The following is a 27,513-nucleotide window of genomic DNA, read 5'->3' as shown; positions in this document are numbered from 1 at the left end:
CCCCCCCCCTAGTCTGTTTGGCTCCGGGTAAAGCATGCTCATTTCCGTTGTTAACTGTTCTTCACAAGACACAAGAAGTGTGTGTGTGTCAGTGTACAAATCTGGGCATGCAAAAAGAAAAAAATGTGGCCTAGTTGATTTTTTTTGTTTTGTTTTTTTGTAACTGAATATAAGTTGTGTGTTGAGCCCATTTTTCTTGCTGGGGATATAGTTCAGTCCTTGAGCACTTGTCTGTAGGAGGTCCTGCACAGTGCCATTTTCCTTGTGCAGCTAAGGTTAATTCCTATGCTTCAACCCTCTCCCTCAGAAACACACAAAGAAACAGTACAGCCCTTTTCCAGGTACAGTTCTGCCCCTTGTTACTAAGTCTAGTTGCTCACAGTAAAGATCTGTCTGTCTCATTCCCGTCCTGTCCTGCCCAGATCTCTGGCTTTCCAACTCACCCTTTACCTTTCTGGAACAACTGATGGAGTGTCACACTGAAATGGCTACACCTAACTCTGAGAATCCTTCCCTTCCAAGGGACTCTTTTCTTTTGAAAGGGTGGGATCTGCTGACATTTCAGCCTCTAAAGTTTTTCCATCTTCATCTTTTCTACACATAGCAACCATCCTCCCAGCTCTGTTCATTCCTCCTCAATTCCAAAGAGCCCTTCCCTTCTGGGCAAACATCTTAAAACAGCCAGATCCTCAGAGCACCTGAGCATCCTAGAACTAATAATGGAAGACATAGGTCGAGTCGTTATTAATAGGTTTCTTCACACTGAAAGCTTCCCAGGGACTTGAGAGGGGTAGAGAGCACGACCTTCAACTGTAGGGCAGAGTGGGCACGGAATCCTGCATGGGAAGGGCAGAGACGTTGTGCTTCTGTGGGATACCGGGTTTGGGAGGCAGAGTGACTTTTCTGTCTTCCCAATCCCATCCCAGGGTATCCTCCTGAACTGGACTAAGGGATTCAATGCATCCGGCTGTGAGGGCCAAGATGTTGTGTATCTATTACGGGAAGCCATTAGGCGGAGACAGGTAGGAGTCCACCTCCAGGGGTGCTTTTGGGGTTGTGACAGGCCTGGAGGGGAGCAAAGGGGCCCTCTATAATAGAGACCTTTGAGTCCAGTGCTGGTTGCCATGACAACTATGTTGCCCAGCAACTAGCAGCATCCGTTTGCATGCAGGCAGTGGAGCTGAATGTGGTTGCCATTGTCAATGACACGGTGGGGACCATGATGTCCTGTGGCTATGATGATCCCCGTTGTGAGATGGGCCTCATTGTCGGTAAGGAGGGCCTTGCCCTCTGTGCTCCTAGTGCCTGATAACTCATTGCCTTCTGTTAATTCCTTAGGTTGGACCTTTCTCTGACCTTGGGGGATATGGGATTCTTTTAGTAGGATCCAATTGAGTTCCGGGCCATTGTACTGAGCTAAGGGTCTGGGACTAGGACATTTAGTCCATTTCAGCTATTAAGTCATTGGATCTTTCCAAGCCTCAGTTTGCCCATTTGGTAGATGCATGTCTACAAGACTGGCTGTGCTACTCCCATCTGCCTGACCTTGGGCAGCCCATTAGAGTCTGATCCTTCAGTTCCAGGTATGACATGGCAACGCTTGTGTCAAGTGGTTAAAAGAACCGAATGAGAAGGGGCCTGGGCATAGTCCACTGCTTGGGTCATGGTGTGTACTCAGTGTTTGAAATGGGAGGGCATGGCTGGTCAGTGACTCATGAGGGTTCTTTAGATGTCAAGAGTCTAAGACATTGGCAAGCTCTTACCCTGGGGCTACCCAGCGTCTGGATAAAGGGGCCGAAGGACACAGAAAGGAAAAGGAATTCTGTCTTCTCAGAACCAAGCATCCAGAGGGGATTAAGCCCGGAACAGCCTGTGGCAACTTACAGCTAACGCTGAGTGCACACAAGGGCAGACAGGCTAAGATCAGACAGGAATTAGTCCTGAACATGGGAGACAGAGCTCTGAAGGAGGCTTCTTTTAGAGCGTGTGCTGGCCTGTCACGAATGGGAGACTTTTGAACACAGGCTCTGACGCTAGTAGGTGCTCGAGAGAGGCATTAACTACCAGAGAAATCCCAGATGGGGCTATCAAGAGGCTGGAAACTCATAGAGAGGACGAAACATCTCTTCCTCTCTGTCTCTCATAGATCACTTCCTCTGTGTAGCTTTCCTGAGTCTCGTAGGCAAAAAGCCTCTTGTGTCCCAGCTCCCATGATGCCCTTGGTTTGATTCCGTTAGGACCTGTGGAAATACTATCGGAGAAAGCCATCCACTGCCTAACTTCTGGTCAGACAGTGGGGGGTCCTTGTGTCAGTGTTCTGTCTCCTCAGCTCCTGGCCCACTCCTGGTCATTTCAATTAAAGCCATGCTCAGCCATCAGTAAACTTTGTCATCTTACCGGCGTCAGAGTGGAGCCAGGCCTATCCCCTCAGGGTGATCTGGTTAATGGCAGCCTAGGAGCCCTTTTGGATAGCATGGCAGAGAGACACTAGCGCTGGCTCCGGTAGGGAGTGCGGAGGAAGTTCTGAGGTTTTGGTACTAACAGTGTCAGAAAGGGAGACAAGGAGCAGGGGCTGGCTTTGAACATGGGGAGGTAGGAGGAGTCTGAATTTTGTGATTTTGTATGGGAATGACCTCTAAGGGCTTGGTCTGCTTCGGTAAGCAGCCCCCATCCCTTGACCCTGGCCCATCTACAGGAACCGGCACCAACGCCTGCTATATGGAAGAACTCCAGAATGTGGCAAGTGTGCCTGGGGATGTGGGCCACATGTGCATCAACATGGAGTGGGGTGCCTTTGGGGATGATGGCTCACTGGGCATGCTCAGCACCTGCTTTGATGCTAGTGTGGACCAGGCATCCATCAATCCAGGCAAACAGAGGTATGGCTGAGACCCAGGCCATGGTGGTAGGGGTAGGCTGGGCTGGGGAGAAAGGTTAATGGGGTCTTCTGTTACATGGGCCTGCATACGCCTGCCTTTATACAGGTTTGAGAAAATGATCAGTGGCATGTACCTGGGGGAGATCGTCCGCCACATCCTCCTGCATTTAACCAATCTTGGAGTTCTCTTCCGGGGCCAGAAGACTCAGTGCCTTCAGACCAGGGACATCTTTAAGACCAAGTTTCTTTCTGAGATTGAAAGGTACTTGTGTCACAAGGCAGTTTGTTGCTGGGGGCAATGCTGGAAGCTGCAGGTTCCCTCACTCCAGAGGATGAAGTTCAGGGAACCTTGAGAAAGGAGGGAGCTAATTCTCTATTCTGTTCCTTCCGGGCCCCAGCGACAGCCTGGCCCTGCGTCAGGTCCGAGCCATCCTGGAGGATCTGGGGCTGACTCTGACGTCTGACGACGCCTTGATAGTCCTGGAGGTGTGCCAGGCTGTGTCTCGAAGGGCTGCCCAACTCTGCGGGGCAGGCGTGGCTGCTGTGGTGGAAAAGATACGGGAGAACCGGGGCCTGCAGGAGCTGACAGTGTCTGTAGGAGTCGATGGGACACTCTACAAGCTACACCCCCAGTGAGTCTGGGTAGGTGGGTCAGGATGGGAGGCATGGCCAGGCAGGCAGGCACACTGGGCTGGGCTGGGCTCACCTCAGCCCCTTCCCCTCACAGCTTCTCCAGGCTGGTGTCCGCAACAGTTGGGAAGCTAGCCCCTCAGTGCGCCGTCACCTTTCTGCAATCAGAGGATGGATCTGGCAAGGGCGCGGCTTTGGTCACCGCTGTTGCTTGTCGCCTTACCCAGATGGCCCACGTTTGAGGGAATCTCACTGGACTGAGGCTGCAGCCTACCCTGACCCTCTAGCAGGCCCAGCCACCCACAACTCCCAAAGAAACCCATGTGCAGCCCCCTTATAACCGTCTGCCCACACCCAATGGCTTTCTGAGAGAAGTGACACTCTGGTTAGCAATATATATATATAATTTATTTACATTCACGTCCGCTAAAATCCCTACGTGCCCCGGCAGCCGGGCAAGGCTGTGTACATAAGGCCAAGTGTAAGTGCATGAATGCACTTAAGACAGAGTCAGGACACAAGCGTCACACAACAGGCCCCACACAGGGGCATTGGCCAGCCCCAGGAACGGGCACACCACGGCACACACACTTGCCATTGTACAGCCCGGGACTCCCATTGCATATTCACACGCCCCGCTGGGCAGGGCACCTCGAGGCCAGGGTACAGGGGCGGGATCAGGGAGGAGCCGTCGGGTGTCCCTGGGTGGGTGGGAGAAGGGCAGCATTGTGAGAGGCAGATGTGTACCGACACCGGGTGTGAGAGACGTGAGCAGCTTCCAGGTGCACAGCGTGAAATGTGTGGAGTGGGGGAGGGGTCCTGCATGACCTGGGAGAGGGGTGCGTGTGAGATGAGCACACGAGGCATGCATGAACACATGCCTGTGTGGTGATCGTGTGCCTGAATCCAAGGGCCAGCCCCTGTCCAGCTGGGACCCTTAGTCCCCCAGGCTTGAAGCCAGGCCCCTCAAATAGACCCCTACCCAGCAGGCACAGAAATGTTTGCATAAGGCCCACCTCAGGCAGGAGCTCTGGGGGCCATGTCCCAAGCCCAGCATGTATGCGCATGCTGTGTGTATGCGGGGCCCCTGGCAAGGGACAGGGGGAGAGGTAGCATCACACGCATGTACGCACACACACACACACACAGATGGGCTGGGCTCAGCCCAGGCTCCAGGCACTGTTCACTCTGGGCCCTGGGACCAGGGCAGAGTGGGAACAGGTGGCTATACCAACCTGGCCAGGCAGGCCATGGAGGGATGGAGTTTGGGCGGGGTCTGAAGGACCAGCATCGAGGGACAACTTCAGCCAGGAGGGGGCCTGTCCAAGCAGCTCTCCCCGGGTGTGGGGGTAGGGCCCCTGTCTGGCATTTGCCTGTCCCTGGCAGGTGCCAAAGCTGGTGAGAGTGTAGGCATTGCCGGCCTGGCTGGCCTCAGCACTCGGCCTCCGACACCGTGAAGAGGCCAGCATCTGGCTGACCCAGTCCGGCCACAGCTGCGGCCAGCTGGCCGAGGTTGCCGCTGGGGAAGTGCCGCGCCTCCCATAGGTTGAGGATCATGGCTGTAGGGCTGGGCTTGGAGGCAAAGAAGCTAAGATGGCTGCAAGGAAGAGGCAGTCTGTCAGTTGTCTGCTCTCACTCCAGGCTGCCCTCAAACACAGCACTAGAGAGAGATTGTGGCACAGCGCCTGTAAGCCTGTCCACTTCGCTTGCCCAGCCAGCCTCCCTCTGTCTAGCTCCACCCACCCACCTGTCCAGGTGAAGCTTCTGGGCTAGAGTTCTCCAGTCAGCGCCCCGGCTGCAGGGTGGGTCCAAGCTGGTAATGATCTTTTGCCGAATGAGGAAGGGGATCTTGAAGGCACTGGGGCCCACCAGGGCTGGGACCCCCCCTTCACTCTCCAGAGCCAGCAATTCAGCAAACCTCGTATCCTGTATCATGGGACGGATGCAACAGGTACCAGTCAGAACTCCGGCCGCTGCCACCTCGGCCCAGGGAGTTTCCAGGCAACCCCAGACAATGAGGGCAGCGGGAGCGCTGGGCACCCTCTCCCTTGTGCACCAGGGCCCTACTCTTTGGATCTCAGAGACATAGTCACCTGGCCACAGTCAGCGATAGAGAAAGCCTTCCCACTCCCAGCGCTATTGCTCTGTCGACCATCCACAGCCACTGCTCACAGCTCAGTGCCTGCTGCCCAAAATGCCCTCTCCCACCCCACTACCTGTCAGATTCCCGTTCCTGCTTATCTTTTAGGGCCCAGTGCAAAGTCCCTCTTTGGGGAAGCACTCCAGAGCCCCCAGGACAACTCTACTTTCTGCTCCCCATATAGCTCCTACACCTCTGTGTCCCCAGAAACTTGGAAGAAGCTAGAAAGGGTGGCTGGCGGGTGGCTACGCCCAGAGGTGGAGCCTGCCTGGGATGGTCGGTACTGGGAGCACACCACCTTGTTGCCCACCTTAGTGATGTTAAAGTTGATGTTGAAGCTCTGCCCATCTCCCTCCACCTGCCACACCCACACCTTGCAGGCCAGGTCACTGGTGCTGGCGTTAATTCGCTCCAGGGTGAAGGTGCAGTGTAGATACTGCTGTGTACCATTCCAGATGTGGTAAAAAGGGATCTCCTGTGCCGGGGGAACAGAGAGGAGACATCAAGTGTGCCCAGCTCCAGCTCCTGGAGCTCTCTGGTCGTGGGCTCGGCGTCTCACCTGGTAGCTGACAAGGAGCTTGCTCTTCCACAGGGAGCTGGGCACGTCGTGGATAGACAGACGTAGGTTGTGGTAACTGTCTTTGAAGTGCAGGACACGAGGTTCCTGGATGAGCTGTCCACCCAGCTGCTTCTCTAGCTGTACCACCTCCTGCAGTGCCCGGGGTTGGTCAGCAAGGCCCGACGGTAGGAGTAACCCTCCCTGTCGCCCCCAAGACAAGGTAGCTGGATGCTGAGGGCTGGGTAGTCCACCCATAGGGCCACGCGCGGCAGTACCTTGAGAGCATCGTGGGTGTCGTGCAGGCAGTACACTCGGATGTTGTACTCGAGGGATGTACAGGCCACGGGAGCAAACAGAAGGAGCCTGAGGCGTTTGGTGGCAGCCACACTGAGGGCCTCTCCCACCAGGGCGAAGCGGCCTAGCTGCTCGGTGAAGACATAGCAGGCCCCGGCCTCCAGCTGGCAGTAGTAGAGGTGAGAGGGCGACTCCTCACCGAGGTGCAGCACGTCCTGTGAGCATGGCCTCACGGGTCAGTGCCTGACCAACTTAGGAGTCTCCCGAGTCTCCAGGCCACCCTCAGTTCTAAGAAGCGGTCAGAGTTTGGGGAGACTCAGGACCACACAGCTGCCAAAGGCCAAGGCCAAGGCCACGGGACTAGGAGGCCACGCCCACTGTGGGGCCTGTGTTTTGGTTGGGTGGCCTCAGACGCTCCTCCCTACTTACCTCCCAGCTGCCCTCGCAGGACTGTTTTTTGAGGCGCAGGCTCCAGCTGTCGGGACTGGGCTCTCCGCAGTGGTCCATGGCAAGGATGACTGGCCGGGTGAGCAGGACTCCTGGGGGTCCACAGCTAACGATAGGACTCAGCAGGGTCTGACAGCCAGCTAGGGGCAACCTCAAGTGGGGAAACATGGGTGGAGAGGGAAAGGTGTCAGTGGCCAGTCCTAGAGACGGTGGGGTTAGGAGACGGACTCTGCTTGGGGCAGTTGACACCATAAAGACAGGAGCTGCAAAGCAGAGGGAGCTTAAGTGTGCCTCATCCCCTGTGCTCCCTCAAGCCAGGTCAGAAGAGGCACAGCAGTGCAGAGCTGGGGGCCGGGGGTGTTCCATGACAGGGACAGCAAGTGGTGTCCTCCCAGTAACCCCCTACCCCCCCCCCCCCCCCCCCCCCGCACACACAGCAGAGCTGGGCACACACCTCACGTCTTCTGGCTTGTGCAGTGTGAGGTAGATCTCGTAGATCTTCCCTCGGGGGATGGCGTCTGGGGGTATGAGGAGGCTGATTCCTGTAAGAGCAGAAGGGGTCATGGCTTATGGCTTACAGAAACCCGATACCCCAGGAACTACCCCAGACCCACGAGTTTCCTCTTCAGCCACCCTTGTCTGGGGACAGAGGTACTTCAAGGACTGCCATACTGTCCCACCACCCACACAGACACGACTCTGAGTCAGGGAGACTCCAAGAACATCTGAGGCCACCCAGCTAGGAGCATAAGTGGGGCGGAAGACACCGAGGATGCTTGGTCTACCTCCTGTTACATCCTTGGGGTCCAGGGAATTTTCTACTTAAAACCTTCCCCATCTTCCAGGCCTGCCATGGAAGGCCCTTGACTGTCATCTCCGCGGCCCTTCTGCCCCAACTGTGATACCTTCAGCAGTTCCGGAACAGGGCCTTTCAGTCTTGCTGAAGCTCCTCCTCCCTTAGCCCTGTCCCCTCTAAGAACTGGTCCCTTCCTGTCCCTGTCTCCATCCCTGCAGTGGGGGACGGGTCTATAACAGCCCTCAAGGGCCAAGCTCTACGCTTCAGTGTCCTGATCTGTTGGTGTGCTTCTGTCCCAGGAGCAGTATCAGTGTGCGGAAGAAAGGGAGTTTGGGGGTGGAAACAAGCAAGGGCAGGGCTGAGAAATCACGGAGAGCAGCAATGAGCTCCTGCTCTGAGGACAGGAAGCCCCCAGCTCAGGAAGGGCCTCTCAGCTCATACAGGAACTTTCTTCATTTAGGAGCTTTATCCCTAAAGCAGAAGTAGCTCTAAGATATGCTGGGCTGGACTCTCAGGCCACTCAAGTGCTATGCAAGGACACTGTATTCTACAAACACACGGTGACAGTTCCATAGGATTAGACATCCTCCTGACACCGGAGCCGCTGGGTGGTGTGAGTGTGTTTTAGGATTGTTTACCTGTTTGTGTCTTCTCATCGAGTGATGGGTGACTGTCTCACAGATAGCTCAAACCCAGAAGAGGGAACCTAGTGACCATGTGCTTGCAACTCTTGCTTCCTTCACTAACCTGTGCTGACTGTAGAACCTGATGCTGCTTGTGTTGGGGACAGTCACATACCTCCTGGTGTGAATGCTAGCTGGAGGGTGGTATTCAAGAGTGAATACTCATGTTGGGTACTCAAAAAGCTGAGAGGAAAAAAGGCGCTAGCTCTCTCAGTCCAGCAAGGAGAGAGGCAGCTAAACAACAGAGAGGGACGTGGGGTGGGGTGGGGTGAGAACCGGCAGCTCCCCACACTGCAGGGCCACTGCGTCGGCCTTTCTGTTACAGCTGACAGGGACCCAGTCACCTCACTGAGCTGTGAGGATTTCTCTCATACCCTGTTCCTGAGGGGTGTGTGAGGTACAGACAGCAACAACAGATGAGCCAGGAGGAAAGGTAGAGAGGCCCTTACTTATGAGCCAGGGACAGTGTAGTGTGCACAGGTGCCAAGGGTCAGTAGTGGCTGTCACAGACAGAAGTGCATATAGGAAGGGAAATCACACAGAGCGGCTAGCCAGCAGGGGGTGGGTCGTCTTAGCATTGTCAGCAGGGCTTTGTAGAGAGCAACCTTAGAAGAAATTGAGTGGGGCGGGGCATAATCAACTCTAGATTCATTCAGTAAATGTGTAGGAGCCAAGGATGAGGTAAGGGATGTGCTAGCCTGGGTGTGGTGACACACCAGGGCAAGATGAGGAGCGGGAGAAGGCAGGAGCTATTGGGAAGGGGGAACACACAGCATCATGTGACTACAGCTGACTTGGGGTGGGGGAGTGGGGGTGTGGGGAATAGAAAGAGCCGGAGCCCAAGGTGACCCCAGACTAGTTTCTAGCTTAAGCAGCAACCACACTGTGCTAGCCGTGAGCCAGGGAAAGCCAGAGAGGAGGTAGCTGAGGGGAAGGGTGGGAGACAGTTCTGTTTTTGGCACGAAGACTCTGAGGTACTGGGAGGCAGCCAGATGGAGCTGCCCAACAGGCAGCTGAATGCAGATTTCCAGTGCCTGGGAGAACTGGGGGCTGGGACAGAGGAGTAGGTGAGATCACTCAGAGAGAAATGGCCCGGGGTTGGGGATGGGGGATTCCTGAGGAATGCCTATACTGGAACAGCCAGAGAGGGGTGAGACCAGGAGTACATGGGGTCCCCTAAGGAGAGGGAACAGAGGATTTCAGAGTGGGCTGGTCGACTTTGTCAGAGGTTGCAGAGAGTTCTCCAAAGATGGCCTTTGGAGTGTCTGTGGATCCTCTCACAAGAGGTCTCAGGGACCCTGTCTGAGGCACTTCTGTGGAGTGGTGGATGAGATCCAGGATGCTGGGGGGGGGGGTCCTAAGGGACGCTCTGCAGTCTCGTTTTTTGTGAGCCTCTGGGGTGTGGCGCTTGCCTTCCCTCTGATGCTAGGCCCCGATGCAGAGCCTGTCAGCACATAAGGCGGACTATGTGCTATATGAACAGACAACCCTTTCCTGCTGTCCACAGGCGGCAAGGAGGCACTTGTCCATGGCTTCACTGGAGCTCCAACAGTATTCTCTCCTAGACTGGCCTGTATGAGGCTGGTGCACGACTAGGTTTACCCCTCAGCTCTCTGGGGTGTTGTAGGGTCCTACCTGTGTTAGGGATCATCAGCCGGCCCCCGAGGAAGTTGAAGGTCCCGTAGGCCATGTTGCTGGTGCCACGAGGCAGGGAACGAAAGTAGTTTTGGGTGGAGAGGCGGGAGACGAAGTCCTCAGCCTCGGAGGTGGGCGAGCTGTGGTGCAGCGTATGGCGGCCACTGCCCAGCGGGCTGAGCAGGTGACCATTAGAGAGCTGGAACTTGGGGCTGGGTCCGTCCTGCCGGGGACACAGGCCGCCCTGGTAGGTGGTTGTGGTGGTACTGAGGTCTGGCTGGATGGTGAGCAGATGGGGATTGTCTACAGGATAAAGACGGATTTAGGTGGTGGCTCACAGGGACTCCCCCCCCACCTCCCCCCCCCATCAATAGCCCTTGCCTCTGGGGGGTCAGGCAGGAGAGCAGGGGAAGGTGGCGCCTCACCTGCTTTGCTGGGCTTGATGCTGACAGGCTGGAAGCCTGAGGTGAGGATGGACGAGTCGGCCACATCTGAGTCCAGTCCCTCCTTCTTGCGGCAGTAAATGAGGACGAGGACCAGCAGCAGTAAGATGAGGCACACGGCCACGGCCACGAGGCCGATGTAGAGAGCCACGTCCTCGGGGCCAGAAGCGGCTGCAGGAGGAAGCACAGCCTTGGGAGCGGCAGGGATGCAGGGGCTTTGGAGGAGAGGCCCGTGGTTTATCCCCAGGAGAGTGGGATCTCAGCCAGCATCGCCCCCCCGCCCCCGACAGTGGGCATGCATGACGCGGCAGGGGTCATGGTATCGGTGTGCACATTCTAGTCCTATACCTGACACAACCTTGCTTGGGACTGAGCAAGTCAGGCCCTCACAGGCGTAAGATGAGGTTACCAGGAGAGCGGAGGAGGGGAAGGGCTACTTCGCTGGGGTGAGCGGTCTATCCTCGGCTCCTAGGCTGGGGGCGGGTCAGGGTGGCTGGGGCAAGGTGAACTCCTGGGGTATCCTAGGGATAGTGCTACAGTTTGCACATGTCTGCCTAAGGATTCATGTGTGACAGGCGTGGTCCCCCCTGTGGCAATGTGAGGGGCAGTGGGAACTTTTAAGAGGTGAGGCCCAGTGGGGAGGCATTACATCATTGGGAGTGCTGCTCATAGACCATGGGCGGTCCATCTCTCTGTGTCTACCTGTCTCTGTCTCTGTCTTTCTCTCTTCCTGACACGTGATCTCTCTCTTGTCTACAATACTGACATGGTACTGTCCGCCACCAAGCAATGTGGCTTGGGGTGGTGGGTACATTTGCCAGAGCTGGCATCATGCTACTTGGAATTTGGGCCTCTAAAACGAATACATTTCTCTTTCTATTTCATTATAGAAATGGAAAATAGGCAGATACATAGGGGGTCAGTTTCCCAGGTGTTTCCAGGTCAGTTTAAGCCCTTATGTATACCACCAGCCCTGAAACTGGGGTGGGTGGGGTGAGTGCTTAGAGGAAGTGCTATCGATTTTTAAGAGTTTTGCATAATGCAAGAAATGTCCATCAGAAAGGAATTGACACAGATAATTAGGTTTTTAATTGAAAGAATAGGGGAGGGTGTAGTCTGGAGGAAAAAAAAAATCCAACAGAGATCTTTAATTGTTAGTTATGGCCTTGTAATTAACAGGCCTCACATGCCCAGCACCCCCACAGGACTTATGCGTCGGCTTGGGGGATGGGATAATTTCAAAGCCACTGGGGTCGGGGGGAGCAGTTGGGTGTACAGGAGTCAAGGTTCACATCTGTGCATGTCTCAGGAGGAAGGTGGTGTGACACAGGGAAGGGTGTGCTCGAGAATAAAGGGACCCCTGGGGTCCCAAGCTTTGGAGAGACAGAGGCAGGAGAGTGGCTGCCCTGACCACAGCCTCTAGGGCTGGGTAGGGTCACCTGTCAGACTGAGGTGAGCCCTGAGGCAGAGGAGACTCACTGTGCAGGCAGAGGTCACTGGTACAGTTGCGGGTGTCCAGGTCAGCACCCCGGCACTCCTCACCCCCATTGCGGGGCGCTGGGTCAGAGCACTCCCGGCTCCGCCAGTGGGTGCAGTCAAGCCCACAGGCTGACCACTTACTCCACGAGCTCCAGCTCCCATCAACTGGACAAGAGAGAAACCGAACAGTGTAGTTAGCTTAGGAGGTTGCCCTGGGTGGCCTGCCTGTGTGGCCCTGCTAGTCATCTGGACCAGGCAGGGCCGGGGCTTGGATACAATGCCAGGGTCCGGCCCTCCGATCTGCAGGACCCTGAGTGTCCAGCTAGCCTTGATGACACATGCTAATGACAGGGAGACACGATGATGCCGGGGGCTGCTCGGCTCTCTCCACCCAGGGAGGCTGTCCCGGTCCTGAGGTGGTCAGGGCTCGTAGTCACACGATGGCCCTTCTGGTCCAGGCACAGGTGGATCGTGCAGCCCCAGACTGAGCCTAGATCCTGTCCTCCAACTGCATCTTAGACTCTAGACCAAGCCCTTGACTCTGACCACACTGCACCCTGATCCCCACCTCAGACTGAGCCTGGCCCTGCGTGTGGCAGGCGGGTGGGATGGAGCCATGGGAGGGCAGGCTGGTGGGTGCGATGGAGCCAGGCCACGGAGATGGCGTGGTGAGAAACGATGCAGGAGGCGGTGGCCGCTGGTACCTGGGCACAGAGTGGCGCAGGCTGTTTTCTGGACATTCTGCCCCTCACAGAAGGCGCCCCCGTTGAGAGGTGCCGGGTTGGTGCAGCTCCGGCTCCGTTTCTGCCAGCCACGCCCACAGCTGGCGCTGCACACGGACCACTCAGTCCACGTCGACCACCCACCGTTCACTGGCCGGACAGAGAAGGACTGGGGTCAGGGAGCGGGGGCTTCCTCAGACATGCTGGGCCAAGGCATGGGGCAGGAGGGCAAAGGGCCTATGAGCCGGGAGTGAGCGGGCTGTTGCTGTGCCTGGAGAAACCCTGAGGAGGGCCAAACCTAGGCTGCTAGGCCCCAGGGGCTGGCAGAGCCTTCAGATACTCTACTCTTGGCACGTGTCAGGGAGGCCGTGCTAAACTGGAGTTCCCAGGGCACCTCCAGCTGGAACCCAGCTTCTCAGAGGGCAGCTCCTATCCGACCTCCCCCTGCCTGTTCTTGGTGGGAGAGGGGGGCAGCTCATTCTGAGGACTGAGATGCCCAAGGATGAAGTGTTATTTCCCTTTGAGCCTCCTTTTGTCTCTTTGTCTCTTGCACCGTTGCTCCCCATTCACAAGTGACCAACATGTCCCACCCCTTTGCCCAGATACACTTCTGTCCTCGTTCCTAGTCAGGCCACTGTCTGGTTAGCCTGGCCCTTGCTCCGTGCCTTTCCGTCCTGCGAGCCACACATCACGTCCCCGATGGCACCCCAGTACCTCTTCCTGTGACTGGGGAGCCCAGGACCCACCATAAACAATGACGGCCGCAGAGGCGCTTCGGCGACGGGCCACGATATTCTTGGCCACGCAGGTGTAGTTGGCAGTGTCGGCCAGGCGGGCCTGCCTCACTACTAGGCTGTGCTCGCGTGTGATGTACACATTGGGGTCGAGAGAGGGGTCCACGAGGTCCTCGTTTCGGAGCCACTCCACCTACGGGGAGAAGCCACGACACTACACGGCGGGCCCATGCTGGCTCGACCAGGGTACAGTGCGGCCACTGGGGAGGTGGCAGCCAGAAGTCCGAGCTTTAGGTAGGATCAGAGGTCTAGGAAGCCTGCACCCCTCCCACTCACCTCAGCTGGGGGGATCCCTTCTGGGGGGCGACAAGGTAGCACAATGCCTTGCTCCAGCGACACTTCCTTGGCCAGTGGCTCCTGCTCAAAGTTTTTACGCAAATCTGGAGGAAGAAAGACAGCGTCTCTAAGTGTCCAGGTTAGCTCAGTGTCCAGACTTTTGGCCCTTGGCTCTGCAGAAGCCGTGACACATGACAGAAGGAGGTGACTAGTGCATCAGTGAACAGGGAGGATTAATGTTCCCAGGCACTGCCTCTACCCATCAAGGTAAGGCTGTGACCTCCAGGAAGCCTGTCATCCCCCTCTCCAGGGGAAACCCTCTAGTGACCACGCCTGTATGCCACAGGCCTGGTCCAGTACTCACAGGCAATCCGGATGTAGGCCTTCTGACTTTTGGTGGTTCCCGAGGAGCTCCACGCCACGCACTGGCACCAGTACTCCTCCAGCCCAAACACTTTCTCTACCTGCTGCCTCGAGACATTGATCCGGACCTCCATGGTTGGCAATCCTGCTGGGTTCAGGGCCTACACTGAGTCCCCCTGTCCCGGATGGTCGATGCCCCGTACCACCTACAGCAGCTTGTGGACACCGTGAGCCTCCCTCAGCCTGGAGGGAACTCCAGGGATGCTTGCCGACACATCCCCTGGACGGAAGCGGTATGGCTTCTAGAAAGTTCCATTTGTTCTATTTTGTCACCTGAGGCCTGTCTCGGGGGAGTCACTGGGAGGAAGGTCTCTAAAGTGGTTACTCTCACGTGGAGCTTTGGGTAGCAGGCCGGGAGAGCATGTGGGAGACAGACAGGCTGAGCTCTTGTAGGAGGGCTAGCAGGGAGATCTGACAGGTGATAATGTAACAACTAATAGCATTACAGCTGCTAGGCAGGATGGGAATAGACTCCTGGGACTCAGGGTTTCCCACATGCCAGGGCGCTATCTCACCCATGCCGTTCCCTTCCCCGGAACCGTCCCTACACCATGCTCCATGGGGGTGCTCCACTGGGTCAGGAAGCAGGTGCCGAGGAACACATGACTTGTCACAAGCACCCAGGGTGGTCTGAATCCAGTGTGAGGCCACTGGGTTCACCTGGGTGGCCTAATGTGCTCACGCCCTTTGGAGGGGGGACGTGAGAGTTATAAGAGGTAAGGTCAGCAAGCAGGGTTTTGGGGGAAAGGGCTCTGGTGGTCGGGGGGGGGTCTGGCTGTGCCAGAAGAAACCCCCTTTCCCATCCCACTCAGATCTCCACCTTCTGCAGCATCCAGAACCAGACTCGGGGGGTTCTCGGGGGGAGGGGCCCTGGTTTCCCTGACAACCCGGACCTGGGGATGCCCTTCTGTCCCAAAGGCCCCTGCCACCCCTGGTCTGCAGCCAAAACTACTGTCCCAGGAGTGAGAAAAGACTGTTTGTTTCCAATTTCTCCTCCTCCTGACCCCAATTTCCCTTGGGTCACTGGCTTATCAGAAAGAGAGAGAGAGGCCAGCCGCCAATGTGTTTCCATTGTTAACAGAGAAATTCAATTAGGGTTGCATTGCAGGAGCAGTGAGCCCAGCTGAGGCTGCGGGGCTGGGAGACTGTTTTCCTTCTTCATTTCTCTAACATGTCTGGCTGACCCCTTCCCAGACTCTCCCGCGGAGTCTCTCCAGCCATAGCATTGGCTGGCCCCTGGCTACTTCTCACAGGTTGTGCTTGTCTAGGGGTGCCTCTGGTCATGATGACCATTGGGCCATTCACCTTGCTCTGGATCCTCTCCCGCTCTTCCTACTCTCTGGGGTGTGGGGTTGGGTGGGGCTAAAAGCCAAGGTGCCCATCCCAGGGCCTGGGTGCAGGAGAAAAGCCCCCAGACATCAGCTACCTGTCAAGCACACATGAAGGTGATAGAGCCTCTGAGATAGAGTCATGGTGGGGCAGGGTCTCTTCTCCCCTTTTCCTCTCCCAGGGATGGATGGACAACCTCTAGAACATTTTGACCTGGGGAACCAAGTATCCTCTGGGTGCACATTTATGTCTTCAGATGCACCAGAAGAGGTGTCAGATCTCTTTACGGGTGGTTGTGAGCCACCATGTGGTTGCTGGGATTTGAACTCATGACCTTTGGAAGAGCAATCGGTGTTCTTACCCGCTGAGCCATCTCACCAGCCCCCATTTATGTCTATTGATGGCCCTCAAGCGGCAGTTACCCATAATTCCAGGGCAGCTCAGCTTGGGAGCAACTTTGCTAAACTGAAGTGCTTTCTCCTTTGTTTAGTCCTTCTTCAATCCCCCTTCCACAGGGACCAAGTTTATCGTGAGGACCTAGCTCCAGGGAGCACCTCGTCAGAGGAAACCCTTGAGATCCCCAAGCTCCGAGAGCAGAGGTGGGGTCTAGACCTGCCCTGCCCTCCAGCTGGTCATTAAGGAGCCTGGTTCTGAGTCGGGCATACAGTATCAGCTTCCAACAAGGGAATATGAGCAGTTGCCAGCCTTGGCGAATGAGGAGGAACGCCAGGGTGGCTGTATATGTGTGTGAATGAAGATGTACACAAATGGGAACACACTGGAGACGTGCTGAGAGTTTCTGGGAGGTGGAAGATTGGCCGAGTGCTTTGGAATCAAGAGTGGAGCTCTACTCTCTGATGCCAATAAGCATGCGGTGTAACACAATAAATTGTAGCCCATCCCAGAGGCCAGTGCTTGCATTTATAGATTCCAGGCTTCCCTTGGCCTACTGGATTGGATCGGAGGCAAATGATTGGCATTTGTCTCTCGTGAGAGTCCCCTTTGCTACCCTAGCCCTTAACACATGAATAAACAGGGCTCAGATCTGCATTGAACTCTAACCCCTGGCACGCCCTGTCTGACCAAACTGGTTCGGGGTCCGTGCACCTGCAAGATGTCCTTGCCATGGCCTCTGTGGAGGTGAGGAAGGCCTTCCTCCTGGCCTCACAGCCCTCTGGTCCCCAGCTGAGAGAAAAACTCAGGGAATTCTGATGTGCTGGCCACTGGCAGGCCCAAGACTGGAAGTTCAAGGCAAAAGAGGGACCTGGTGGCTATGTGGGATGTGTCCCCATGATTCTGCGTCTCTGCTTATGTGGAGGGACAACCGCGGGTGTCAGGGGGAGTGTAGAATGGGGACTGTCAGTACGTGTGTTTTGCCAAGGTGCAAGGCTGCTTCATCAGAAAGGGCCTGGCACTTAGAACCTCATGACAGCAGAATGCTTGAGATCAGAAGGCTTGGACAGGTCCTCAAAGCCACAGGGAGGCTGGGCAAGGCTGCAGCTCCCTTCTGCCCTGTCCATTCTCTGGAGGACTTGCCACGGCAGTGATAGGGCTCACCGTGACAGGAAGTGGCTGGTGCTCTGCCTTCGCAGTTACAGGGCTCCTCCACCAACCCGCAAAGACCCCTCATTCCCAGTTCACAGACAAGAACACTGAGCTGAGGCCAGGAGGGCCTGTTGCCTGGAGTTCTCACTCCCAGACAATGTGGGCTCCGGAGCTGCACTTACGGTCATGAGGCTCTAATGACCGTGAGACTGAACGATCTCTAGTCTTGGGAGGCACTGACACTATCGAGGACTTTCTTGAGCTATGTTCCCTAGCTCCATCCTGCCTGTGGGAGTCAGAGCTGGATCAGCAGTTTGGGAGCTGTGGGGGCCCAATCTTTAGCACCTAGCACAGAGGACGTGCGGAGACGAATGCTCGGGGTTTACAGGGAGAAATGGCAAGCAGCAGGTATGAACAGTGCGGAGTGTGGGGCTGGTCCATGAGTCGCTAACCTAGGAAACAGGTCGGGGAGCAGTCTGGGGCTTTGGCTGGTGGCCTGAGGCCCACGGTGTGGGACGGGAATCCAGCCTCTGTGGACTCTGGTGGCAGGGAATGGGTGTCTTCTCTGTGGGCCAGAAGACCTGGTTGGACCCCTTTGGGGGTCCTGGACAGGGCAGAGTCAAGGCCTCGGTTGTCTCTGTAAAACAGCCTGCTAGTGAGGACTAAGAGGCCATCTGAATCCGGGGCTCTTCAGCTTGCATTCACAATAGCGAGTTCTCCCAGGCCACAGCCTCACCATCTGCCCTGCATGATCCACCCACGGCACAAGCCTGACTAGCTTTCCCGACACCCGCTTGCTCCCCAGGCTCACTTTCCCACCCAACCCTGAGCATGCTCAAGGGCCGTGTTCTGCCTTTCACCCATCCCTTTGGACAGGGCAACATTCCTTATGCATACTACTACACTTGGATACTTCTCCTCGTCCGGAGCTCCTTCCTGGGCGGTCACCACCCACTCCTGCTTCCCTTGGGCACGGGCCACACTTTGGTTCTCCTCTCTGGATCCTTTCTTGCCTGCCTTTAGCATCTGTATGGTTCTGGTACTTCCTGTCTGCCCGGTCGGATGGCACTGTGGCTCACGCCTCATGCTGGTGGCCTACATGCCCCAGTGGGCGGTCTCCGAGGATATGTGCTGTGTTTTAGGCTAGCTGAGGTCTTGGTGGAAAGAGGCATAGGACTAAACTAGAGGCTCTGTGTGTTAGTAGCTGTCTCTGTGCTCCTGCTTTTGGGAAGTACTGGAAGCCTATTCAGGGCCCTCAACCAATGCCCCTCAGCCACCTGCTGCCTGAGACCAGGGCTGGTAATGGGTAGATTTGGTGAGGGTACAGGAGGGTAGTCCTTGGTTTAGCCCGCGCCCTTAGAAACCCTCTGCCCCTTACAGCTGAGTCTTCTTGGGTCTGCTTTTCTTGTCAGCTTCCACACTGGCTCCCGTGTCACCCATAGCCCTGGTCACATCACCCTGTGATCTGATGTCCCATAGGTCAGTGGTGTCCCTCTCGAACCTTCATTTCTGAGCCACGACCAGAATGTCTGTGAGCCCTGAGGAAGTCTCAACTCTGCTCTCCCCCTTTACTAGGGAAGTCACTCCATTGCCTGCCACTCTTGGGGGGGGGGGGGCTGTGTGCCCAGCAGAGGGGATGTGATGTAATGCAAGCATGCTGGAACACAAGGCGGGAAAACAGAGAATGAGTTCTTGTGTGGAACCTACTCCCTTCCACGCGGCTTCTCTGCAGGTGCCTCAGGCCAGGCTGCCCTGGTTTTGTGTAGCCCTGTTCGGACTCAGCTGTATCCCACATTGCTCGTATGTATCCCAGGACCTCTTGCTGAGAGATCCTCAGGCACTTCAATGGATGGGTGTGTGCATTGTCCCTCCTACTTCCCAAGCTGATGTTGAGGGGTCTTCTAGTACTCATAGGGTGTCAGTGTGGGGAGTCTGCCTTGCCTGGTGATACCTAAGGCATTTGGTCAGCACGTGGTTGCACCCTGGTCTTGCTGCTTGCCAGTGCTCATAGACCCTCGGGGCCAGCTGAGACCTCTCCCTCAGCTGCCTTCACCCAGAGACCCCACCGGGGGACTCACCGCTGCTGCCGTCAGTGCTGCGTTCAATGACGTGATCGACCTGGCGGACCCACTCCCCGTTGCACTTGAAGAAGATCTGGGTGGCGGGAACAGCCTTGCACGCCAGCAGCACGGGCTTGTTCTTGACAATGTACACATCCTCTGGCTCAACCAGGAAGTGGGGGAGCAGGTCCGGGTTGGCACCAGGCACTGGATTGGCCACCGTGGCACTCTGCTGGGCACCTGCAAGAGGAGGAAGAGGAGCCATAAGCCAGGTCTTCCCTGAGCCTGGTGGAGGCGGTTGGCATAGCAAAAGTCCAGCTTTGGATGGAACCAAGGGACTCGCAAGTGTAGCTCAGCTGCTTCTCAGCTGGACAAGCGAGCCGTGGACATCCTTTCTGAGCCCATGTCCTCTGCAAGTTGGCATAAGAGAGAACCCACGACTTTCTGACGGCAGAGAGGCACAGCGAGGCCAAGGCAGGTGTCAGCTCTCAGGAGGCCTTGGACTCTGACATCACCAACAGCTCGGTATTCTTCCAGGGCAAGTCTGGGGATTTGGCCCAGCAGGCACTGGTCCCAGTAGATGAGTGGTTCTCAACCTTCCTAACACTGCAACCCCTTAATTCAGTTCTTTATGTTGTGGTGACCCCGCCCCCATCACAAAATGATTTTCGTTGCTCCTTCATTAACTGTAATTCTGCTGCTGTTAGAACTTGCAATGTAAATCTCTGTGTTTGCTGATGGTCTTAGGTGACCCCTGTGAAAGGGGCTGCCACCCACAGGTTAAGAACTGCTGATCTGGGGGAAGGTGAAGGGCCTTAACATTTAAGGTATAAAACACAATGTGAAAGGAGAAAGACAGGGGGAGGTATCCAAGGTAGTTTTGAGGGGGCAGCAGGTTTTGAGTGGTCCTGGGCAGAGCTGCACTATGGGGGGGGGGTGCTGGGGAAGGGAAGAGTGGAGAAAGGCCTGGGAAACATTGTTGATGGGTGACATGGCAGGGTGGATGCCAGGAGAGTCCTCGTGGAAGTTCCAGGACCTGCACCAAGGAGACCTGAAAATGGGTTTTCTTCTCATTTGAACCCAAACCTACAACCGTCCCATGCGTCATCTGTCACTAATTACCCATGTATTGGGCTCTGAGGTACTCGATGGCATTAAAACCCCTCTGTCTGCAGGACACCCAAAGGTGTGGGCAGCGCTGCTCACCAAATAGGCCCCAGCTGGCCTGGCCAGTCTTCAAAGCTGCTAGTGATTTTCCACCAACACACAAACTGACAGGGGCCTCTAGGTATAAAAGAGGGGAGACTCCCCAGAAGTGCAGCTACTCTCTGATACTGGTGACTTTGGGAAGTTAGGTGAAGTCGCTGGCTTTCTGTCTGTGAGATGGGGCTACTCCCGTGGCCCGTGCGGACTCTGGAGGTTCCTCATGAGACTGGCTGCTCTGAACAGCCGCCTCAGGAAGGCACCCTGCTCCTTTGCTCCTCCTTCCTCTCCCCTACCTCCCAGTCCCCTCTGCTGCTACCTTGTCCTTTCCTCCAGTGACTGTCCCTGTTGCCATTCCCTGCATGTTCCTGCAAAACTGCAATGAAGGCCAAGTGCACACGGGCAGTCAGTGGAAATGGAGTTGCTCTTCCCAGACCACCCTCTGTTGAGTCCGTGTTAGGCTCAGGAGTGGGGAAGATAGACAGGAAAACCCACACCTTCCATTGCCAGACAGGAGGTCCTAGATAGGAGGTCCCAGATAGGAGGTCCCAGATAGGAGGTCCCAGACAGGAGGTCCCAGACAGGAGGTCCTAGATAGGAGGTCCCAGATAGGAGGTCCCAGATAGGCAGTCCCAGATAGGAGGTCCCAGATAGGAGGTCCCAGACAGGAGGTCCCAGACAGGAGGTCCCAGATAGGAGGTCCCAGACAGGAGGTCTCAGATAGGAGGTCCCAGATAGGAGGTCCCAGACAGGAGGTCTCAGATAGGAGGTCCCAGATAGGAGGTCTCAGATAAGAGGTCCCAGACAGGAGGTCCCAGACAGGAGGTCCCAGACAGAAGGTCCCAGATAGGAGGTCCCAGATAGGATGCCCCATATCACAGAACCCTGGCTCTGACCCTGCAGTCAGGAAATGCTTGGGAGAGAGTCACTCTAGGAGAGTTTGTGTGTGTGTGTTTGTGTTTGTGTGAGAGAGAGAGTCTGTGTGTGTGTGTGTGTGTGAGAGAGAGAGAGAGAGAGAGAGACATACACACACAGACAGAGACAGAGAGAGTCTCTCTGTGTGTTTGTGTGTGTGTGTTTGTGTGTGAGAGAGTCTGTGTGTGTGTGTGTGTGTGTGTGAGAGAGAGAGAGAGAGAGAGAGAGAGACAGAGAGAGAGAGAGAGAGAGAGAGAGAGACAGAGAGAGTCTCTCTGTGTGTTTGTGTGTGTGTGTTGGGGATTGAACCCGGAGCATGGAGCTTGCTAAGCAAATTATCTACTGTTAAGCTCCACCTACATACAGCCTTCGAGCTCAGGAATAGAGGCTTGAGTCTGGCTCCCTGATGCATCTTAGGGCTCAGGCAAACTTCCGAGGTCTGAAGAGTGGAGAGGAGAACTGGAGGGGGTGTGGCTCGGGAAGCAATTTTCTAGTGTAAGTGCAGGACACGTGCTGGTACATGAACATAGACAAGCCACAGGATCTCAGTAGTCCCCAGGAGAGCACACACGAATAGCCAAGCTAGCCCCAAGGCAGGGCCCTGTAAGCAGCCACCACAGATCTTCAGGGCAGATCTGGATCTGCCTCTGTCCCCCGCCCCCCACTGGCAGAGGCTCAGCAGCACAGCTGGTGCCTGCTTCTCTGCTCAGAGCTGGATGGACCCGGGCTCCCCCTGTGGGATGTGAGGCAGAGTGGGTGCTGAAGCCTCCCGCCTCTCTATCGATCAGTGCAGCAAGTCCTACTCACGTCAGCCGCCCGCTGAACCCAGCACAATCCCTCATGTCTGCATTTAACTGCTAATGAAAAATAAATGTACTGTGACCAATAAGGGACATAGCTCACTTCTCCAGGGCCTCCGTCACGCCACTCTGGTGTGGCCTCCCTCCCACTTCTGGGGTGAGGGTATTTATCAGGAGGCCCCGGGGGGACCCTCCAGGCTGCAACCCTACCCTCTATCAAGGACACTTATGGGGTGAGTAGTAAATTTAAGCTATATCCTCTAGAGACAGAAGGGTGCTGTCTGGGTGGTCAGAGCTGGCTTCTTTATCCATAGCCCCTGCAGTGGGCATCTGCACACTACCCCTACCCACATGTTCCAGAGAGTTCTCTCACCTGAACTATACCAAATATAGCATGGTGAGCCTTTAGTCCCCTTCCCGCCATGATCTGGGCCACTATGGTGGACACGATTTCTAAAAGAACTCTGCTGTCAAGGCTGGGACCCACCACTGGAACCTCAGACCCAAGTGAACTCAGACTGTGGCACGAAGCAGTGGAGTCTTGTATTTGGCCTCCCACTCTCTACTGCCTTAGCCGGGCCTGTTGCTTCCACCTCCACTGGCTTGAAGTGGTGCTCAGGACGGGGTCAAGGCGCTTAGCCTGGCATCCCTGAGCATTCCATTCTGGCATCTGCCATGCCTCCCACGAGGCTGCAGAAAGGCCTGATCTTAGGCACCGACTTCCCTCCTCCCACACCCATCTCAAATCACCTTGAAAACTACACATCCCCACCCTTTACACCTGAGGCCCACCCTCACTGCCACGACCGCCCTCCCCATAGGTCAAAGCTATTGTCCCCGCAGCCGACCCCCAAGTCCTGGTCCCTGCTGTGTGTCTCAGAGCTTCTAATACAGGTGCTCCCAGTGGGGACCGGGCATGGATGCCTGCTGCTGTCACTGCCAACCTTTCTGAGGGCCAGACATGGGGGAAACTGCCTGGGAGTTGCCCTTCCCAGACCTCCCTCTGTTGAGTCCATGTTAGGCTCAGGAGTGGGGAAGATAGACAGGAAAACCCACACCTTCCATTGCCAGACAGGAGGTCCTAGATAGGCAGTCCCAGATAGGAGGTCCCAGATAGGAGTCACATTGTGACTGTACGTGGCTCCCAGGCAAGCACGGGGTGTACTGCCACATCTGGAAGCCCACTTATCCCTAGTTTTCCAGGGGCTTCTCCTGGTGCCTCCACCTGGACTTTCCCAGCCTCACAGGATGAGGCTCAGGAGCCTTCTTGGAGCTCCAGTATGAAGCTCTGTTGGGCTCGTGGTCACCGGGGACTGCAGACTGGGTTTGCAGATGGCTCAGGCCCAGGCGTGAGGAGGAGCCCCTGCCTCTCACTTTGTCCGAAGCGGGTGCCTGTGCACAGGCCGCCCCCCAGCAAGACAGGAGCAACATCCTAGCAGCCCCTTGCCCCACGTCTGCTTGGGGATGAGGAGTGAACTCATGTGTCTATATGCTTGTGCAAGTGTGTGTACCTAGAAAGGCAAACTGGAGGCCAGGGGTGGTAGCTGCAAGCAGGGAGCAACCCGATGAAGCCCCAGGGCAGGTGGAAGAGACAAGAGAGCCTCTGGTAAGGGCTCTGATTCCTCCTCTGTAACCTAAAAGGAACACTTCAATTTGGCACACTCATATTGAGTAGCTGCTGCATGCCAGAGGCCATTCTGGGCCAGGGACCCCACAGGAGCTGGTACATAGCCCTTTCCTGAGGTCTGGGGGGGCAAAACCCAGTTCCGGCACTGCCCATGCTGACAGGGATGTGGGAGAACAGGGGTGGTGTGTGTGCGCGCATGTGTGCGTGTGTGATACTTCAGAGAAGGTAGAGTACCAGGGATCCAGAGAGAAACAGGCTCAGGAGGGGACTCTGGGAAATGCTCTAAATGCCAAACCCAGGCTAAAGAGTGCTTAGGTTTAAAAAGGAGATAGTGGGGTCACAGAAGGTAGCCGGGCTTACGTGTGTGTGTGTGTGTGTGTGTGTGTGTGTGTGTGTGTGTGTGTGTGTGTGTGTACATGTCACAGGAGGTAGCCAGGCTTATCTGCATGGCCAGAGCAGAAAGAGGGACTGGAGGTGTGTGTGTACATGTGTGTGCGTGTGTGTGTGCGTGCGTGCTTGTGTGTGTATACATGTCACAGGAGGTAGCCGGGCTTGTCTGATACTGGCATGGTCAGAGCAGAGGGATTGGAGGGGTGTGTATGTACACGTGTGTGTGTATGTGTGTGTGTGTGTGTATATGTATATACATGTCACAGGAGGTAGCTAGGCTTGTCTGATACCAGCATGGCCAGAGCAGAGGGACTGGAGGTATGCATGTGTGTGCGTTTGTACACATGTGTATGCATGTATGTGCACATGCACATGTGTGTACACATGTGTATGTGCGTGTACACATGTGCATGTGTGTGTGTGCGCATGTGTGTGTGTGTTGGGGGGGGGCTCAGAGTTAGAACCCAGGAGGAACTTGGGATTTCTCTACTCAGGCTTTGGGAAGACTCCAGGGCCTTGGGGAGGGTGGGCGTGGGCGAGTAGACAGCGAGTGCCTGCCACCTTCTGTCCACCTAGGAAGGACCAGCAAAAGAGCTGGCTCCTCTGAGGGCTTGGGTCCACATCCTGCCACTGTGATTATTTTAACTGTCAACTTGTCACACGTCAGAATCGGCTGGGAAGAGTCTCCAGGAGGGGTTGTCTAGACCAGCGTGGCTGTGGGCGTGGCTCCAGGGGATTGTCTTACTTACTAATCAGGAAGATGCAGCCCACTGTGGGCAGCACCATTCCCCTGGCAGGCCACCCTGGACTGGATGAGAGCAGAGAAAGTTAGCTGAGTGTAAAGCATGCATTCGTGCATTTATTTCCTGCTCTTGACTGGATGTGATGTGATCAGCTATTTGAGCTCCTACTGCCTCGATTTCCCCATGGTGATGGACTATAACCTGGAACTCTTTCTCCCCTAAGTTGCTTCTTGTCTTCATACTTTTATCACAGCAGAACTAAAATTAGGGTAGTCACCCACCTGAGCATCTGTCCCATCCCCTGCACCTCCTTCTGGGGTACAGGCACACAGATCTGGCTTAGATGGCAATAGAATGTTTGTTGAATGACTAAATGACCCCAATTTATACTAGAAATTAAAAGCTGTGCACGGTAGCCCTTCCTTCCTAGTCTATGGGAAGACCCAGAGAGAGGGCTGAGGAGCCCGCCAGCAGCTAAGGGTACACACAGCATCCTTCACTGCTGGATCCCCAGCTCCACTCAGGTGCATTGGACAAGTCTCTGTGTGAAGCTGAGCCCCATGACTTTCCTCGCTGCAGCAGGGAGCATGCGACTTTCCAGTGTCGCTTAGAGGCCCAGGGTGGGTGTGAACATGCTTTCCAATGTTTTATTTTTAAAAGCACCACGAAAATATGAGGTGTGATTAATCAAGCTATTAATGAAGTCACATTTACTGAGTAAGGCTCCATCCCAGCCAGCAGGGTGGGAGGGGTGGGGGCAGGATGTCACCTGGCCTCCCACAGCTGTTGCCAGAAGCCAGCTCTTTTCCCTGCACAGCAGCACCCTGCTCCCTCTTCCTGCCACCTGCTCTTTCCCTCCTCGCAGAACCCCTGGTGGGGTGAACACAGCTGGGGCAAGATAGCCAGCTGCTTCTCAACACCCCTGAAAAAAAAAAACGCTGACTGGGACTGGAGTAGAGGGGAGGCTGTGTCCCCATCGCAGCCCAGCGTTGTGCCCCAGAGACTTAACTATAGATGGCAGCTCTTCTAGGTTCCTGTGGCCTGGGTGTCCCACCTCCTCAGACAATATGGATGCCCAGGCAGACAGAGAGAAATACTGCAGGCAAATGTGCCTCTGGGGTCTAGTGCTTGAGACGTCCCCCTGGCCTCACTCCGAGGACTCCCTCGACATTCGGTGGCATCTTGATGACTTGCAATCCCTAAAGAGCGTTTGCACATCCCCTTCCAGGCTCTGCCTCCTTCCAACACTCTGGCGAACGGCACCGGATTTTCTTCCAAGGAAGCTAACACTCAGCAGGCCATGTGGCTGACCCTACTCCTGGCTCCCTCACCAGTCTCCCTGCCCAGCTCCTGGTCATGCAGATCCCCGTCTTCAGGGATAGGAGTCCAAGACCTTGGCTAGGACGAGGAGACAGGTCAGGAGCTGGGGTGGCTCTGGAGTTGCTCTGTGGCCTTTCACAGCAGGGGGGGGGGCAGCCTTGCAGGCCTTGGCTATCAAAGCAAGGCCAAACACAAGGTGAAGCAGGTCTGAAGCAGTAGCCGTGGCGGATGGCCAGAAGCGGGCAGGCTGACCTCTCAGGCATGAGTTCAGGGTAGTGCTGGGACCAGGGAGTTCTTGGCTTAGCCGAAGCCATCTGGAGTCAGGACCCGTTGCCTCTCTGATGAATGTTTACATCTTCTACCTTCCTGGATGGTGTCTGCCCACCTGTAATACCGGTTCAAACTTCCCTCCTGCCAAAAACCTTTCCTGACCCCCAAACAGTACTGGTCACCCTCCTCGGAGCCCCCAGACAATAATCCTATTGCCAGTTTTGAGCATGTGAGAGCCCTGAGAACGGTGACTGAGTGTTTTTGTCCCCTGCCCATCTCCAGAGCTAGGCTGGTGTCCACATGTAGCAAGTGCCCAGAGAGTGTTTATCAAATGGATGTTGAATTCATCACTTGGAAAGGCACTGGAGCCCAGAGATAAAGGGCAGGAACCAGACAGCGTTAACTTTCTTAAGGGCCAGCTCCATTTCCCTTCTAATCACTCAACAAATCAAAGCAGTCTGCAAGACAAGTGACTTCCTCAAACAAACAAACAACGGAGTGAAGACACTTCCTCTAGGGAGAGCAGGCTCCAGGCCATTAGCCACTGGGCCTGGTGGAGGAGCTAAGAGGGCACAGGGGCCCGATGCAGTCTGCAGACATGCAGGGTTAGGAGAGACAGCTGCCGGAGTCTAGTTTTCTTAAAATCTATATAGGGAAGCTTGACTACAAGAACCTAATACACAGGATACATTCTGGGAGGAGGGGTGGGGAAGAGGTGAGGAGGGAGGGGGGAGGGGAGACGGAGAGAGCTACAAGTGGAAGTGTAGGAAATGGAGGTAGCAAGTCCCCTCCCTGCTACAGACCGCAGGTCTTGGGGCACATAAAGAGCTGTGGGGTTCCAGGTGGCAACTCCGAACTGCGAACTTGTCTGAGAGTGAAGACAAGGCGCCACCGGCCCAGGAATACACCCCAGTAGCCTTTGCGATCCCTAGAAACCTAGCAACCCTTGGCACTGCCTCGCAACTGCTTCACACAGCCTGGCTGCAGACCCTGCAACAACCTAGAAAGAGCAGCATCTCCCCATCTGTAGTGACCCTGCAGGAGGAGGCAGGGTCAGAGCAGTGACCCACCAGCCATCTGTCCTTCCAGCCATGGCTTCCAGCTGTGCAGGA

General features: G+C 55.8%; 2 protein-coding genes across 7 annotated transcripts in view; one reads left to right on the top strand and one right to left on the bottom strand.

Moving 5' to 3' along the window:
• Hk3 (hexokinase 3) overlaps positions 1–16,430 on the top strand; it is a 27,693-nt gene extending 11,263 nt beyond the window's left edge. For 2 of the 4 annotated variants that reach the window (XM_031358167.1, XM_031358168.1), the window contains exons 14-19: positions 927–1,022; positions 1,172–1,271; positions 2,696–2,879; positions 2,985–3,140; positions 3,277–3,510; positions 3,606–3,922. In XM_031358167.1, coding sequence (XP_031214027.1) covers positions 927–1,022; positions 1,172–1,271; positions 2,696–2,879; positions 2,985–3,140; positions 3,277–3,510; positions 3,606–3,750 — 915 coding nt within the window. In that variant the 3' untranslated portion in view covers positions 3,751–3,922. Of the gene's footprint in view, positions 1–926; positions 1,023–1,171; positions 1,272–2,695; positions 2,880–2,984; positions 3,141–3,276; positions 3,521–3,605; positions 3,923–16,043 lie in introns of those variants that run through there. The other 2 variants (XM_031358169.1, XM_031358170.1) reach the window with 2 other exon arrangements.
• Positions 3,555–27,513, bottom strand: part of Unc5a (unc-5 netrin receptor A) — a 59,125-nt gene continuing 35,166 nt past the window's right edge. The window contains exons 2-17 of one of the 3 annotated variants that reach the window (XR_004114935.1): positions 19,152–19,373; positions 14,141–14,284; positions 13,777–13,880; positions 13,453–13,633; positions 12,689–12,856; positions 11,985–12,149; positions 10,488–10,676; positions 10,063–10,365; positions 7,403–7,490; positions 6,931–7,099; positions 6,483–6,716; positions 6,208–6,357; positions 5,959–6,123; positions 5,256–5,434; positions 4,744–5,105; positions 3,555–3,666 (exon numbers count right to left, since the gene is read on the bottom strand). Coding sequence is in view for 2 of the 3 variants with exons in the window: in XM_031358172.1 (XP_031214032.1) it covers positions 4,940–5,105; positions 5,256–5,434; positions 5,959–6,123; positions 6,208–6,357; positions 6,483–6,716; positions 6,931–7,099; positions 7,403–7,490; positions 10,063–10,365; positions 10,488–10,676; positions 11,985–12,149; positions 12,689–12,856; positions 13,453–13,633; positions 13,777–13,880; positions 14,141–14,284; positions 19,152–19,373 (2,627 nt within the window). In the remaining variant the exon portion in view is untranslated. Of the gene's footprint in view, positions 3,667–3,894; positions 5,106–5,255; positions 5,435–5,958; positions 6,124–6,207; positions 6,358–6,482; positions 6,717–6,930; positions 7,100–7,402; positions 7,491–10,062; positions 10,366–10,487; positions 10,677–11,984; positions 12,150–12,688; positions 12,857–13,452; positions 13,634–13,776; positions 13,881–14,140; positions 14,285–19,151; positions 19,374–27,513 lie in introns of those variants that run through there. The other 2 variants (XM_031358172.1, XM_031358173.1) reach the window with 2 other exon arrangements.

This window comes from Mastomys coucha, unplaced genomic scaffold, assembly GCF_008632895.1.
Source record: "Mastomys coucha isolate ucsf_1 unplaced genomic scaffold, UCSF_Mcou_1 pScaffold7, whole genome shotgun sequence".
NCBI lineage: Eukaryota > Metazoa > Chordata > Mammalia > Rodentia > Muridae > Mastomys > Mastomys coucha.
This window is presented reverse-complemented; position numbering and strand designations above follow the sequence as displayed.